At 41.5% G+C, this 16,675-nt stretch overlaps 1 protein-coding gene across 1 annotated transcript in view; it reads left to right on the top strand.

The window, feature by feature from the left end:
* Positions 1-16,675, top strand: part of TTLL5 (tubulin tyrosine ligase like 5) — a 120,343-nt gene that overhangs the window by 90,423 nt on the left and 13,245 nt on the right. Inside the window, exons 32-33 of the mRNA XM_065751986.1 lie at positions 5,159-5,336; positions 15,262-15,482. Coding sequence (XP_065608058.1) covers positions 5,159-5,336; positions 15,262-15,482 — 399 coding nt within the window. The remainder of the gene's footprint in view (positions 1-5,158; positions 5,337-15,261; positions 15,483-16,675) is intronic.

Raw genomic sequence — 16,675 nt, 5'->3', positions numbered from 1 at the left:
AGTCATTAACGTATAAGCAGTAATTCTGATCTGAAAGCAAGTAGACCTATGAATACTGACTCTTAAGGAACCCTCATTTCTACTGGGGGGTACAAGTTGGTTTTTTTTCTGATTATTTTTGACTTAGTCTAAAAAGGTGTGAGTTGTGAAAAAGCTTTTTCTTCAGCTAGGTTGTGTATAAAGAGTTTTTCTACTGTGTAAACTCTGTAGTATCTATTAAGCTGCGAGGTCCTCCAGTCTTTTTGCAGTGTTCATTACTGTACTAAATCTGTTGCTGAATTCCTTAAGCAGAAAAGCTAATTTCAGGAAGGGCACAAAGGTGCTATCTTGCTTTGTTAAATCATCTGACAAGAAGTGGCTGAGAATAGGAACTATACCGTGGTGTATTCCTGTGAGCGCGGCTAGCAGACTGAGAGCTCGAGCACGTCACTGGCAGCAGCATCTTGAGTCTCAGACTCTAAGCCCAATTTTCCTGTACTAAGGGAAGTTTGGCTTTAGATGTAATATCAGCAACCTGGTAACGTATTATATGGGGACTTTTTGAAAGTGCTGATAAACTACTCCTCTGTGAAAGTGATCTAAAGACTTGCAAGTGAGTATACTTCCTGTTCTCAAGTATCTTATGTTTACATTAAAAAAAGCTTTAAGTTATGAATTTATATTGATTTCCATCTATAAAGGAGGAAACCCATGGCAGCTGAGAAGCATATTCAATCCAGAATGGTTGTGCAGGCCATGAGTGTGAAATCTGTTCTGACAAGCAACAGTTCTTTCAGTAGAGTATTTAGAAAAAATAAGCACTGTTGTGCTGCATCATGTGATGAAAAGGAATACATATATTGGAACTGTAGAGATTTGCATATGACCATCTGCAGTGAAAGAAATGTTGGCCAGTTTTGTGCTTCTCTAATTTAGTTCTTCCTAAAGATTTGGTAGTATAGTTTCAAGAGTATTCTCCTGGGTAGTTTAAATTAAACATACCTGGGTAATATTATATCCTTAAAAAGGTTATAGATCATATATTGGTTAAAATGGGATGGGGTGGGGGGAAATTAAGTTAGAAATGAAATGAAAGTTTTTGAAAGTCTATTTAAGTTAACAAACATTGGATTGATCCAGTGCAGCCTTCTCAGTCTCTTTAAAAACAGGACCATCAGACTTCAGAGTTTGTCTTCCCATAATAGTTAATCCTTTGCCTAGGTATTTCAAAGCAGAAGAAATGGGGATCGAGGAAATGATACTGAAGTTCTGCCATTCTGTTTGTGGCCCTCACAGTACTTCAGACTGCAGTTGATGCACAAAGCCAGTTTGGCAATCTGCAGGTCCAATTTCAGTGGAGTTTTCATTTATATCAATTTTATCTCCTTCATTTCTTCTTGACTTTCATGTTTTAGAACAAATCACTCAATCTTTTGTTTCCTGGGCATTATTGATGATCAAAGGATTGAATTTATGGATTGCAGGTTCTGAGTTGATACGAGAGGAATTGGAGCAGATACCAGTTTTTAGAATGAGTAGTGTAACTTGACTGAATTCCCTTAACTTCTGACTGATACCTGCAACAGATTTTGTTTCAAGACCCCTGATGCATAAACAAAACTGGTTGCATTATCTCAGACCAGAAGGACTGTGTAACTCAGTGTCCTGTTCAGATGGCAGCCTATGGAAGATAACAGGGGGAGAGCATTAGGTGATGTTATGCAGTGATGGTAATTCTCCAGTGTTCTCTGGGACTCAGTGATTTCCTGGACAGGAGGTGATATCTTTGTGTATATATATACACAGTTCTTGTGGCTCTTGCTTCCAATAGTTTGTATAATCACTTCTGAACCCTGTACGTTTTTGGCATCCCTAGCTTCCTGTAGTAAGAAGACATCCACAGTTTAATTAGGTGTTAAGAGAAAAAGTACCTCGTTTTATTTATTTTAACCTGCTCACCTGATGGCTTCATATTTTTTTCCAGCATCTTACAATATGAGAAGTAATCATTTTCCTTTTTTCTTCTCCCTGAACCTCATGATTTTAAATATATTTTTCCTACTCCCTTTCAGTTGTCTTTTTTTTTTTTTTACAAGGAAGAGTCCTTGTTTATTTAGTCATTCCTCAATATATGTTGTTCCATACCTTTAATTATCTTTTTTAGTAATGTGATATTTGTTTCACACTTCTCAATGATTTTCAGTTTTTCAGCTGCAAACTTTTTTAATTTCTCTCTTTTCCTAGATCATTTCTAAGTGTTTTGAACAGCAGAGACCATAGTACAGATTCATGTGAGACTTCAGTGAAAATTGTCATTTTATTCTATCTCTTGTTTCATGTGCTTTTAATTAGTTATTAGATTCATGAGAGGTTACCCCATAGGATCATGCTGGTTTACTTTCTTCAGGAACATTTTGAGTGACCTTACCAATTTTTTCTCAAATGAGGAATTACCAGTGTGAAAATGTTACCCCAAGCAAATTGACAAACATTATTTCAAAACAGAAATGCTGAAGATCATGATCTCTTAGTAGTACTGATGAGTAATTAAACTGTTTACAGAGCCTTAATGTGTCTTTTTTGGAGCTCCTGAATGCTTATCTTTGTCTCTTTTGTAGCTGATGTTTGTTTCAAGGGCTGATCTGCAATAACCCCCAGCTATCTCCCAAAGGGTACATCCCAGGCTCAGCACAGTCCTCTGTGCTTTTCAGCTAAGAGCGTGCCCTGACTTTACTGGAAGAGTAGGAGAGTCTGCAGCTGCTTCTTCACCCAAGGGAAAAATGTAGGGAGCTTTAACATCTGTATGGGTGAGGGAGTCAGCATCTACGCAGTGGGAAGAGCCGTTTTTATCCTTGGGTGAGAGCTGAGTCCAGATGGCAACAACCTGCTGATAACCCACTTGGTAAGCCTGTAGGATTGGAGGGAAGGCAGCTGGGGATTGTTTCAAAGATTCTTTGTGGTGCCTTTTGTGGCATCCTGTGCCCAGTAGGGGCAGTGCTGGGAGGCCAGCACCTAAACCATTGCAGACAGAACCACAGTAACAGAACCATGGCCCCTGTTACTGACCTAGGAGAGGTTAAAAGAATACACACAGCCTGAACGTAATCACTGTGGAGGTTTCCCTGTACTCATCTTGTTTGAGGACAGAAAGAGAAAGGGGAAAGTATCTGAGATTATTTTGTAGGAGCAAGAGTAAAATGAGTCTTGTAGGGCAAGGAAGAGAAAAAAAAAGTTTAGGTGTTGTAGGAGAGGAAACTGAGGAAAGATGAAAATCTAAGAAGATATTTAGAAAGTGTATGTATTTTAAATTTATAATAACATTTTCAGATATTGGATGATGTTAAAGAACTGTTACCTTATAAAACAATAAGAAGAGATGATTCCTGCTTCATTAAAAAGAGGAAAGAAGAAGAATAGCAGGTTCAGAAGAGGGAAGCTAATCTCTCAAGAGATCTAGCCTCAGAGTCAGGTTTAGACTTCTACAACTTGTTTTTCAAGGCTTGAGTACTGTCAGCAACATTACAGTTTTTCAAGCACTGGTGAAAGAAAACAAACTGAAAGACTGAGAATCTTGTTGAGGTGTAGCAAAAGGTAGCAGGAAGCAAGAAGTAATTCATTCAGTATTGCACTGCTGGAGTATGATGGGAGCAAAGGAGTGAACAAGTAGGATCTCTTGAACAGAGAGGAGTCTAGAGAAGTCTACCTACAGCCAATGGCTCAGAGGAAATAGTGGTAGCAGTGCTCCATGCAGCAGGAGTCCTAGAGGAAGCAGAGGAAGTATTGGCAGCTGAACTCCTTTTCCACTAGGGGGTCTTACTCCTGTGTTGCTGGGGAACTGAGTATGGATGGGTACCCATTAGAGTCCTTGTTACCGGTTTGCTTTGAAAGGTACGCATTAGGTATTTTTTTTGAGAGAGTACATGGGGCTGATAGTTTCTTCTGACATTTTTTGAATTGTCCTTCATAACATTTTAGGCAGCTGCTGTGATAGTGAAGATTATAGGGGAAGCTGTGACAAATTCAGAGAAACTAGATTGTAAGTTTTGAAACGAGGAGATTGCAGTTAACACTTGCCGAAACCATCACCTACATTCTGAATCATGCCACGAAATGTAAAAGACATTGATTATCTTTTACATCCTAGTTAGTTGTGACATACACAGGAAACACAAGGAAAGTCTGCCCTGGGAACTGAAAGGAAACATTTGAAAAGAGTGGCTGAGAGAAACGTGGCAGAGATCACCAGAAACCTAGGCATTGGGACCTGAAGGTTTAGTTAGCCAGAGTCTCAGGATACAATGGGCTGTATGGCATCCTCTCCTGTGAACACAGAGTGTTGGAATTGCAGGGCCATCATAGCCTCTTCAGGACAACTTGTGGCCCTGTCAGTCTGCCACCTGTTCTCTGCAAAGCCCCTCGACCTTCTGCATAAGTGTGCTGGTACTGCCTTCTCACCACAGCTTACAAACTTCAAAGCAAGCCAGTGAGCTTCTGTCAGTACTTATCAAGTTGCAGACCACAGCTGAACTTCCACCATGTAAGCCTGGGTTATAAGAACTGCCTCTTTGCTGGAGGCCTTTTCTCTGGGTAAGGATTGCATTACTTAGATGATGAAAGAAGTGAATCCATCTTCAGTCCCATTACGTCTTTTGGATTGTAATTGTGTGGAGTCAGTGTATGCTGTAGTTGCAATCTCATCCTACTGGTTATTTATCCTCTCTGGACATTATTTTGCATGCCTTTATTCTACCCTCACTGCAGCATGCATGTACTTGGTGTGAGCTTTGTGTTAGTTTATTGACAATCTCTACAAATGCAAATAAATACTTATCTCATTAGTGACATAAATCTGTAGCTCTTTCCTGTTGCAACACTGCATTTTCTTATTGCTGGCCATAGCTCCAATTTTGAGTTTCTTTTCTCTTTTGTCTTCCTTTGTTCCCCTCAAACATGATGTTACAGCTGTTAATGTAGTTCTGTCCTGGAATTCAAGGAACTCTTTAGCAAGGCAGCAATTGGCACATGGCACCTGTAGCAGGTATCGTGCTCTTTGGAGCCACTTAAAACAAATTCACAGTTGTCTTAAGTATTAAGGAGGTTTTAGGAAGCAATGGTGCCTTGTAAGCAAGAGTCCATATAGGCAAATAAGTGGAAATGTGATGTCATTTTTTTTTCTCAGGGCTCCAGAGGGTGATCATTTTGCCTGGGAGGGAGAGATGGAGAACAGCATCTGCGGCAAGGTGACACGGAGTCCACTGGCACACCCCAACTATCAGCTGAATTTAGCTGCGCAGCAACTTCAGCAGCAAAAACTTCAGACACGACAGCTATTGGAGCAAAGCCAAGCCCGACACCAGGTAACTAAGAAGGCTCCTGTCTCAGACATAGCAGTACTGAGTAAGTCTTAGCTAAGTCAACCTCAAACCAGTGCAAAAGGCACAGTTTTTGTGGAAGAAATAGCTCTCCAGTGTTACAGCAATAGAACAAATATTACCTGCAGTGATTTTAGTGAAATGTTGATGCTGCAGTTCCTGCTGGCCTTTTCCACCACGTTGGCGTCCTCCTCCATCTGGCTGTTGTCATGCTCTTCCTTGCTTTTCTGCATAAGTTCAGAACATTCCCTTACATTGTCTCAGATAGCCTTAGAACTGTCTATAGTCTCCACAGCTCTTTGTCACTTAATTGCACAGTTCTGCTATTACTTGTGTTGCTCATGGGCTGTGCTTCAAGGTGGGTCGCTCACATTTCAGTGTTTTCAAATCTGGGGTCTTTACATTGTTTTGACTACTGTATGTTCTGTGGCAAGCAGATCAAGGTATTATCTTGACAAAATTCTCCTCCTGGATGTCTTCTAATAAGATGCAGCTATCAAAAATGCAGCATGTTCCTAAACTTAAAAATTATTTAGGAGAATCTGCATCTTCCTTTTAAACAAATACATTAATTTCTTTTAAGATCTTACAGTGTGCAGGAGGCATGGCTGCTGACACTGATGCTAGGTACAACTTTTTTCTGCAACCCTGAAAATCTTCTCAGTCTCCTATTTATTCTGTTATTGCTGTATTTAAGATTTTCTTTCTCTGCTTTGCACTGAGACACCTGACAGACATATTACTCCTTTGTTAACAACTGCGAGAAAAAATTACAAGTTGAGTGTCCAAGAGCTAGAGGAAACATGAAAACAGGTTTGTATTATTGATTCTATGGGTGATTTCTAGATGCCATGGGTGGTCCACTGTCTCTGAAACAGCTTTTCTTTCCTGTCTGGGAATCTTCCAAGATTACAATTAGCTAACTGCTGCACTCGTTACCCTTTTTTTGTTATTATGGAGAGGGAGGTGTGTTTTTTCCTTCAGATGATGTCTGAAAGTATTCCTTACTAACGAGAAGTGTTTGTGTGAACACTCAAAAGAGACTGCTTAATTAGAAAGGAGATATTTGCTGGACAGTCTGGTAGGAATGGACTCCAACAAAACCACGAATTGAGCTAATGTGGAGGTCTGAACACCCACTCTCCCTCCTATGAAGCATATGAGTCACTAGTCAGAGTCTTTGAGAATATCTTCTAGGCAAATTGCCCCATCCTTTTCTGAGAGCATCTTGAAGGAGAGGTCCTTCACCCTTTGCTCCTTCCACTGTCTCTAAAAGCCCTTGCTTAGCCATGTGGTTTCTGTCCCCAAATTCCCCCACCTACAGACTTCTTGCTGCCCCTCTGAGCAGGAGCAGGAGGTCTTCCTTTCATCAACGTCCAAGGGGCTTTTGATGGGTAGAAGTGGCTTCTCATGAGCTCAGGAAAGGACTATAAACAGGCTTGTGCCTGTGAGGAGGCCAGAGCTGGCCATGGGGCCTGGCTGAGCCCTCTTCTAATTGCTGACATTGAGCTGATGTTGTTCTTGGCCTCAGGCAGTGCCATTACTCAGGAGTTTCAGTTAAAGTGATTCTTTGTTAAACCTCCACTCACCCCCACAAGATCCCCCTTGCTGCTCTCCCTGCCTTCTCTTTCTGAGCCAGGCAGTTCAGAGTTGCAGTACTGAGGCCATTGCTGTGCCGCAGGGCTTAGGCTGCTCTGAAGTTGACATTAATGAGGAAAGGGATTTGCTGAATATGGGGGCTCTCAGACTTTCTGTAGTGAAAACCATATCTTAATAGCTTGATTGCCTTTTGGATACTTCCTCTCACAATAAACTTTGTATGGAGTCAGCCAGACCTCCCCTTCAGTTGCGGTTGCATGGAACCTCTGATGCCCCTCCCAGTCACTGCACTATTCTCATCTTTATTTTACCTGACTTTCCTCTGTAGTTTGCTGTTATCAATCTCTTCCTTCTTAGTCTTCAGTTCTTTGACTTGACTGTTCCAGGACTTGCCCTTTCTTTTCTGTTACTTGCACGGTCCCTACCCTATATCTCCTTTGGTGTCCATCCCAATTTTTCTGCTGCCCATCAGAAGTATGATTTCAACACATTTTCTGCTTAGTGTCATCTAAGCCACCTAACTCTCATTGCCCACTCTGTCAGCAGTGTACCTTCTCATGCAGTGAAATCTGCTGTGTGCTTTGTTGATTTGTTTGCTGCATTCAAGTTTGTCAGCTCCCCTCTCCCTTCTGTTCACATAGCCTTATCTTTACTTCCATGGTAAGGCATCCTTGTGTCAGTGGTGTTGACCAGCCTTGTAGTAAAATCATGTTGGACAAGTATGGCAGATGTTTCTAGTTTCCTTAATCTGAGTGGCAACTACAGATACAGGAAGAGCTATAACGTAAGCCTCTTATTCTTAGCTCTACATAGCTTAAGACCCTCAAATTCAGTGTTGCTCTTTGCATCTCCTTGTTTGTTGTCTTCTTCTCTCATACTTTCCCCATAATGCCTTTTTCTGATACAGTATCATGTTCTTTGTCACTCCCTCTTCCCATGCAGCTTGGTATGGATACTGGAATAGAGAAAGCTTACTAGTATTATGCAAGATACCATAGTTGGGAGTATTCAGAGTTGAGAGTCAATTCGATCTTTTATAGGAAGCCCCCTGCAGGATAGGAAGGATTATATATTTCAGTCACAGCATTAAATGGTTGGTCTGCACACAATCAACAGTTGGTACTCTGATCTCAGAAAATATGTTGGACAAAATTGCCCAAAATTATACGTGTTTAGAAATTGCCACCATTCCTCCTACCATTTAAAGTACTACTAGTGATAAAAAGGGAGAGGAAGGTCTAGCAGAACTATTTAGAGACTCAGTACCCCCATCAGAGGCTGGCTGTGAGGGGAAGGAATGATAAAGAGGAAAACAAGGATTTAATGGATAGGCTGAACAGCTGGGCTGAGCAAAATGGGATGAGGTTCAATAAGACCAAGTGCCGGGTCCTGCACTTTGGCCACAATAACCCCATGCAATGCTATAGGCTTGGGGCAGAATGGCTTGAAGAATGTAGAGAGGAAAAGGACCTGGGGGTGTTGGTTGATGCTCGGCTCAACATGAGCCGGCAGTGTGCCCAGGTGGCCAAGAAGGCCAACAGCATCCTGGCCTGTATTAGAAATAGTGTAGCCAGCAGGAGCAGGGAGGTGATCATCCCCCTGTACTCAGCTCTGGTACGGCCGCACCTCGAGTACTGTGTTCAGTTTTGGGCCCCTCACTACAAGAAGGACATTGAGGCCCTGGAGCGTGTTCAGAGAAGGGCAACAAAACTGGTGAGGGGCCTGGAGCACAAGTCTTATGAGGAGCGGCTGAGGGAGCTGGGATTGTTCAGTCTGGAGAAGAGGAGGCTCAGAGGAGACCTTATTGCACTCTACCACTTCCTGAAGGGGGGTTGTGGTGAGGAGGGGGTAGGCCTCTTCTCCCTGATAAATAATGACAGGACGAGAGGGAATGGCCACAAGTTGCGCCGGGGAAGATTTAGATTAGACCTGAGGAAGCATTTCTTTTCTGAAAGAGTGGTCAGGCACTGGAATGGCCTGCCTAGGGAGGTGGTTGAGGCACCATCCCTAGCGCTGTTCAAGAAGCGTTTAGATGAGGTGCTAAAGGACTTAATTTAGTAGTTGGGTAGAGATAGTGATAGGAGGATGGTTGGACTAGATGATCTTATAGGTCCTTTCCAACCTTATGAACTTATGAACTTAATCTCACTCCAATCCAAGAATGGAAAAGCATAGGATACAGGTCAGTTGGCTCAACAATTTTGGATTCAACTTTTTTAGTGGTTCCTGAATCTTCCTGAATTATTTTAATTAGAATTAAAGGGCTGATCTGGAGCTTGGGTGACCACTGTTTTAGCCTTGTCTGCTGTCAGGCAGTTAATGAACGATCCTGTCATGGTTTTATGATTTTTGGTACTGGTATTCCACATCATAACATCATGTAGTGCATTTAGAGTTAAAGAGTTAATGCTCCAGCTCCGTGGACCATCGATAGTTCCAGGTATGCCTGTCTCAGAAGAGAAGAAGAACTCCATTCCCCAGAGGACTTTGCGATGCTTTGCGTTCTTACGTGTTTACGCTCAGAGGGAAAGATAAAAACTGTCTGCAGTCACGGGACTCTCTCTTCCCTTCGGGACCGAGCTCGGCAGTGGGTGTTTGTTGCAGCCGTCCGCCTTCAGCGTTAGCGTAAGGCCTTCGGTTTATCGGACACTCTCTCTCTCGCTCATTTTATTTGATTCATTTGCCTCAATTCCAATTATATTATATTGTGTTATTTTTCCTTTCTGATATCTATTTAGTAAAATAGCTTTCCTCCTCAGATCGTTGCCGCTGTTTTGTTCCTAGGCCCATCTCCCTTCTCCTTTTCCCTTTTCCCCCTTCCCCTTCCCCGGGGTGTGGGCCCGTGGGTCCCCTGCCTAAATTGTCACGGTACCGGGTCAAACTGTCCTGCAAACCGTGACAGATCCCTAGAAAATGATCTCCACCATGTGTGTGTTAGTTTCTTTGATTCACACTGACCACCTCTACTAAATGCTTTGCAGTTGTGAAAGTTTACCTCCATTAATGAAACAAATATGTCCCCAACAGGGGAAGGCCTATTACTTGAAAGACTGTCATGAAAAACGTGTGCAGGACACCTCCCAACCATACATTTCACATGACTGTTCAAGTTCCAGTTGGAAGGCAGACCAGCCATTTGTCAGTAGCTGAAGTGTATTTATCAAGGCTCCTTGGGTATGGCATGACCATACAACATGATTAGTTGCCCATTTTTCCTTCTGTCTGTGACAAATAAGCTAGTTCAGTTGTATGTAAATGGATAGCATGTGAACAAATGACAGAAGCACCATGATTAATAACACAGGCAGATGCTTCTGCTTGTGCGTTAATGAGTTCGATATGTTGGAGATGAGCTAGTTGTGTTGGAAAGCATAGAAGTTCCGAGCCAATTGTTTGCGTAATAGGAATACTCCCCACTGCCGTGCTGTGGATGCATCTGATCATGAGAGCTTATTGCGTATTTCTTTGTGGTAGCACCCACTCTTGGTTGAGTGCTTTCCAGACACTTCAGAATGATGTTTTCTCCTCCAAGCGTTTTGCAACTTGCAGAGCAGCAAATACTGTGTAGATGGAGCAAGAAATAATAATCAACAATTTCCACTCATTGTATGTGGACGTTAGTTCTCACTGTGCAGTGTGGTGGAAATAGATCTTCAGTGCCAGAATAGGTATTTTATTCTTTGGATAAAAAGAAAAGCACCAAACTCACTGAACGTGAATCTGACAATTAAATGGATAAAACGCTGCAGTGGTGGGGACCAGGAAGTGACAATACAAAGCCTGAGAGAAAAAAAAATAGAAGGGACAGAGTTGGAAAGTGCAGACAAGAAGCTTAAATCCAATATCAATAAAAACAAGGAACAAGAATTACAAAATTAAACCAAAAGAGAAGAAAACCAGGTTTGCTGCAGTATTTTTAATGTTTAAGGGAGCCCTCATGTGACACGTTATGACCTGAATGTTAGTATCTCTGTTGCAGTTGGCAAGGCAGTTGTTATACCATCATTGTTTACTCTCTAATTGTTTCCTGTACTGGAAAGATGCCATAAGCTGTTAGGGAGGTTCCTTCTTCACCATGTGGCTGTGTTCAGTCTGCTTAGCCTAGCACCTACCAGGTTCAGATTTTTTACACCAAGCATTTCACATGGGAAAAAAAGCTAAATTAGTATAAGGAAAGTTCAGTTATATTTAGGAATCATCCTACTTGTATCAAAAAAAAGTAATCTTAAACAAGGTACAAATCATGTCAATGAAATGTGTGGTCAGTTATGATCGCATTTTCAATCAGAAGTGTAAGTAGATTTTGTGCAATAAAATGTTGGACTCATTTCATCCTATGAATCTTGTCTTTCAGTCATTTGAAGATGGTAGTTCTCAGAGGTTTTAATGTGTCAAGTTCAGCAAACTTTTTCCTTTTAACACATCTTACTCTTTCCTGAATTCCCTACAGTTTACTTGATCTTACTGAGAATTTTGGACATTCGAGATAACATTCCTAATATTCCTAGATTATTCCTGCTTGAGGACATAAGGCCTCTTTGAATGCACCTTAAACATCATGAACTGTTTTCTGAACTGATATATATTGTACTCTTGTCAGATATGCAGTCTCACTCCCACAACAGTCTCTTGCTCATTCTTGTTTTGCAGCTTTTTCCCTCCAACTGTTTTCACTGTAGATGTGCTAACTGCCGTTTTTCCTATTTGAATCTTGTGATGCTGATGAGTCAAAATCTCAGTCTAAGTAAAGGAGAACAACTGTTCTGAAAGCACTAGTCTGTACTGATTTATACCAGCTGAAACTTTGTCCCCATGTTCCCAATCCCATCACTATTATTAGAATTATGGTAACGCCCAGTTGTATTAAGTATCTTTCCTATACAATGATGTGGCCCAATCCTTGCCCAGGGAGCTCCTAGTTTGATAGAGAGGCAAAGGAAGAGAGCACCAAATCAATTTATTTTAGTGCACTGTGGTAATTTCCTGAAAAATTCACCTGAACCTGTGGTTCAGGACATTCTTGAATACCTTGAGTTTTCTCTTCTTCCTTTTGATTTTTTGATGACACCAAGATTCTTCTCTTTCTGCAATTCAGCACTGTGATAGTTAAATAATAAGGTCAAAATACGCTATTATCCCCATTTTGTGAATTGTTAACTCAACTGATTGCTGCATCCAAATTGATTTAGCTGAACATATCGATATGTGTTCAGAGGAGTCTACACTGAACAATCTGTATAAATCCAAAAGTCATCTAAGCCTTTTGATTCTTTGTATTTTTGCAAGTTACCAGAAATGCAGTTGTTTTTCTAAAATGTTGGGGGCTTGTTTTTTTGTTTGTTTGTTTGTTGGGTTTTTCATCTTTTTTTTTCTTTTTAAACTAAATCCTTGTTATAATTTGTTCCTTATGAACATCACAGTTTCCAGCATTGATGATTCGGAGCTGTCTGCATAACTGCACAGATCTTTGTGCAGTACTTGTGTGTGTACATTTGTCAGTTCTCATATACTGCTGAGTCTCTCACTGCTTTCAGGCTTGCTGATTCAATTTAAACCAAATTACCATGATATAGAAATCTCAAAGCTATATTTTATACAAATATCATGAAAATAAAGAGCTCAGCTACTGTTCCCATTAAGGCAAAGCTGCAGCATTGGGCCACTTCTAATTATACAGCAGAAAACCCACACAAGAATGCCTCAGACGTGTGAATGAAAGCCTAATTTAGGGCATGCTTTATGTTAGATATGGTAAGATTCAACCCTGAGACAGATTCACAGGAAACGAGCATCATTAGCTGCTCTGGTCACAGAATGAGCATGTTTTGGCTTGCAACATTTATTCTGTTACTGTGCTAGGAATGGGTGTTAGATACAGGGATGGTAAGTGCCAGGAACATTCTTTCTGTTTTTGAAGTTCATTAATATATCTGCTTTTCTTCAAAGTACTGCAGTACCTCCCTGCTTTTAATCATGAGCAGCCCTAGTTCAGTTGCTACTGGCTAATACTCTTAGATGTGCATTCTTATTACTGACAAGCTGTACATGGTGAGATTTTCTGATTAAAAATGTCTCTTTTTGTATTAGATAACACTTTGTCTATGCTGTACATGTGAAGGTGGATGCAAGGGGGGGTATGGTCAAATGAGGCAAATGGAGGATTGAGAGTCAGGATCTTCTCTTAGATCACAGCCTAGCTTTTCATGTTACTTCCATCTGTGGCCTGGGGAAAATCACTTTCTCTGTTTGCTAGATAAGGTAAATGCTGTATTTTTCTGCATCATTTTGGAGGGTGCTACCTGCTTCAGAACTGCTTCTGTCATGGCTTCTTAATGCTTCTGTTATTCCTAGGCTCTGAGCATTCAGGATTCTGAGTGCTAAGGCATTTTTCCCACTTTATGGGTATCTCTGGAGTAAATCCCCAACCTTCCTTTTGTGCAGTCAGGCTCTGTTCTCCTCAGCTGCCCATTATTGTTTGCACAGTAGCCTCTCCTGGTTTCCTGTTCTGTCCCAATGGAGTTCACAGCAGGGCAGTATGCTTTGTAGCTGAATCCAGAAGCCATGGTCTCTTGTCAGCTTCCATCTTTGCCTGGAAGGCAGCCAGAATCTCAGCACAGCGTGGAGACAAAGGCTATTTTGGAATTCCGTTATCCCCAGGAAAACATCCATGATCTTTCCATAGGCAGGTCTCAGCCTAGCTTTTGCTGATCAGATTTCATTAGATTATCCATTCTTGCTGCTTTCTTGAGAGTCACAGACCACCCTACGCATTCTTGTTAATATAGGGAAGTTAAGACTGTATGCTTTGCGGGCACCAGCGCCATAATGATTTTAAAAACAAGAAGGGAAAAAAAAGATCTACAGGAAACACCTATAGTATCAAGCAGGGAACAGTGAAGTGGCGTCCCTGAGTAAGAAGGGGCTGCAGTGAGCTGAGGGTCTATATCCCAGCCCTGTAATGGGTGAGACTCTAAGATACAACATACTGAACTAAGTTTCATTTCAGTTTGTTTTACTGAGGGCAGGTGGGTGTGACTACTATTTTCCAGACTTCTGCACTTACACCAACTGCTTATTTCTAAAGCTGAAAGCTGTGATCAAGGTAGAGCTTCAGGGGAGGGAGAGGTTAAGAAGGATTGGGAGCTCAAGAGGATCTTGTCAGTGAGATTTCGTTAGGAAACAGGCCTGTTTTGGCTCCTGCACTTCCTTTTCTCCCTAGAGCTCAGCCTGTCAGAAACGCCTTCCCACACACCACCGCCTTGCCATTTACCAGAGAATTGCGGGGGAGAGGGGCTTTTCCTGTCTGTGTGCTGAGACTCAGCCAGCCTTCAGACTGTGGTTTTCTCTGGAGCCCACTCTCTGTGGCTTTGTGTATTTTTCACCGGAGAAGGAGCTAAGGACAAATGCAAAGAAGTGCACTGCTGCCAAGGTCATGCTGAGGTGACAGGCGATTGCTCAGCCATCCCCTTCATCTCCTATCACTGACCTCTAGCTGTCGAACTGTGTGGCTATGCTATTGTCTCTTTGCCCTGGGAAACTAAGAAACTTCAAGGAAAGGCAAGGCAGAAATCCCAGCAAGTTGCTCCTTTCTGAAAAGAGCTGAGCAGTTTGCAGCACTCTGGTAGGGAGCCATTTCCCATTCCCTGCCATGCCAGTCTATTGCTCACAACATGCAGATTCTTTTGTTCTGTGTCAAATCTGAAACATACTTACTCTTCCACTTGCTTTAGGAATAGAAATTTTCTCAGTTCCCTGGTATTCATGGGGATTTCCATTTTGTTAGTTGTAGACCTCAAGTCTCCATTTTCAGAGAATGCACCTTAAAGCTTTCCAATTATCTGAAGCACCTACAGGGTTGTACTGAAGAACTGGTATTTTAACATCTTTCTCATAGCCTTTTTTTTTTTTTTTTCTAGAACTCTGTCTTAATCCCAGCTCACAGACAAGGAACAATTTACTGGGGAAAATGCAGAAAGTCAGTTAAAACGATAGAAGTTTTATTTCTTTGTTTATAGGAACCCATTGCACAATTAGATTGCAAATGTGACCTCTTATTTTTTTTTTTTCCTTAAGAACTGTATTGTTATGTGGTAGTAATAAACTTCTCTGTCTTCCAAAATGCTGTAGTTCAGCTCTCAAAACTACTTCATTGACAACTGTTCTTTTTGTGCTTGGAACTGCCCATGAAACTCTGGGGTTGCCTTCACTGGGCAGAGGTTCTCCCTTAAAAAAATGTCACCCACATCTATCAGCTATATTCAGGGAGATGATCACCAATTACTATGATTTTGTTTTGTTTTGCTTTTACCAGGCTCTCTTTGCCAGCTACTCACAATCCAGCACCAGTCATACACCTATGTCAGCTGGCTCTGTTGCCCGCAAGACATCAAGTGCCACTTCTAGTATTCAGAAGGCAGCCAGTTTGCACAGAGTGATGCCATCCCAGTGTACGCCTTCTCAGCTGGTTCCAAAGCCTCCAGCAAACCACAGACAGGCAGTGGTCAGAAAAACTGCAGCCCAGAGGATTTCCAAGTAAGTTACATCTCCTTCCATGTACAGCAGGAAACTGTCATTGGTTCCACTCAGAAGGAATACGGGAGAAGAACCTGTCTACATGTGATTCAGACATAGGTCTTTCAGGCTGTTCAAAATACATCTCAGAATAGCTTGACCTGTGTGAACTGAAGTAAATGTGCACTATCGTGCATTTTCATGGTTCACAGGAGCAAGGAAAGGCAGACTGTAACATCATACAAACAGGGACATGGGAACTACCAGATTGAATCAGAGAAGTGTCGTGTCCAGAGTGTGAGTCAGTTTCCTAAGTGCAAGTTGCTAGTGCCATTTTAATTGCCTAGAGCTGTTGTACATGACCTCGAACTGCTGCTCCAGATAAGTACAAGTTTTCTGCAGGTTTGGTTTTGTATCTGCCAGTCCCATGCAGGTGTTGCAAATAACTTGTCAGCTGTGTTTAGGCACCTGAGTCACTTCCTCCTTGTTTAATCTTTGATGAGGGTTAGAGTCTTGTAGGTCTGAAGAGGCTGCCAAAAAAAAAAGTAAAACTACTGATATCTTTAACAAGCTAATCTGCCCTTTAGCCAAGTTTTCCTGTAAACTTAACGTATGATGATTGACTTATGCCCTTAGGCAGAACTGTTTATTTCATTTAACGTGTTTGTGTCTAATATAGTGATTGCTTTCCTTGCTGTCTGTAGAAATGCTCATCCTTCCTTAACTATTACTAAGCTTCTAGTTACAGTGCTTGCCATTCTTAGGTAATTTGTTGTATATTATCTTTAAAAACAAAATAACAAACTCACCATGAAGTGTTGTTTACTCATTGCAAGTTTCCTTTCTTTCCATTTCTTGGTGACATCTCTTCTGTCTATTAGGAAAGAATGTGAGCAAGGCTCCTGTTTTCCATTTTTCTTATCCTTTACGTTTCTTGTTAGCTCCCTTAGCTCTCTTTGTTTATCTTCTCTTGGTCTAATGCAGTTCTATCAATTACATCCTTTGGCAAGTTTTTCCTCAGACGTGCTTCATTCCTGAAGGGCAGAAATTACATTCATAACTTCCTCTCTTATATTCTATACCCAAAAGAGTTGTAAAGCTTTCAGAGAAGGTTCCTGTGAGGTTTCCTGGTTCTTTGTTTGCTTCCTGGTCTGAAGAGAGGAGGCTTAATAAAAGATTACTGATGAAAGACACTTCATAATGATGCTGGGGCA

This window comes from Cyrtonyx montezumae, unplaced genomic scaffold (genome assembly GCF_038088225.1).
Source record: "Cyrtonyx montezumae isolate F1298 unplaced genomic scaffold, pur_monq_1.0 scaffold_10, whole genome shotgun sequence".
Lineage (NCBI taxonomy): Eukaryota > Metazoa > Chordata > Aves > Galliformes > Odontophoridae > Cyrtonyx > Cyrtonyx montezumae.
The sequence above is the reverse complement of the archived record's forward strand: the minus strand, read 5'-3'. Positions and strand labels throughout refer to the sequence as shown.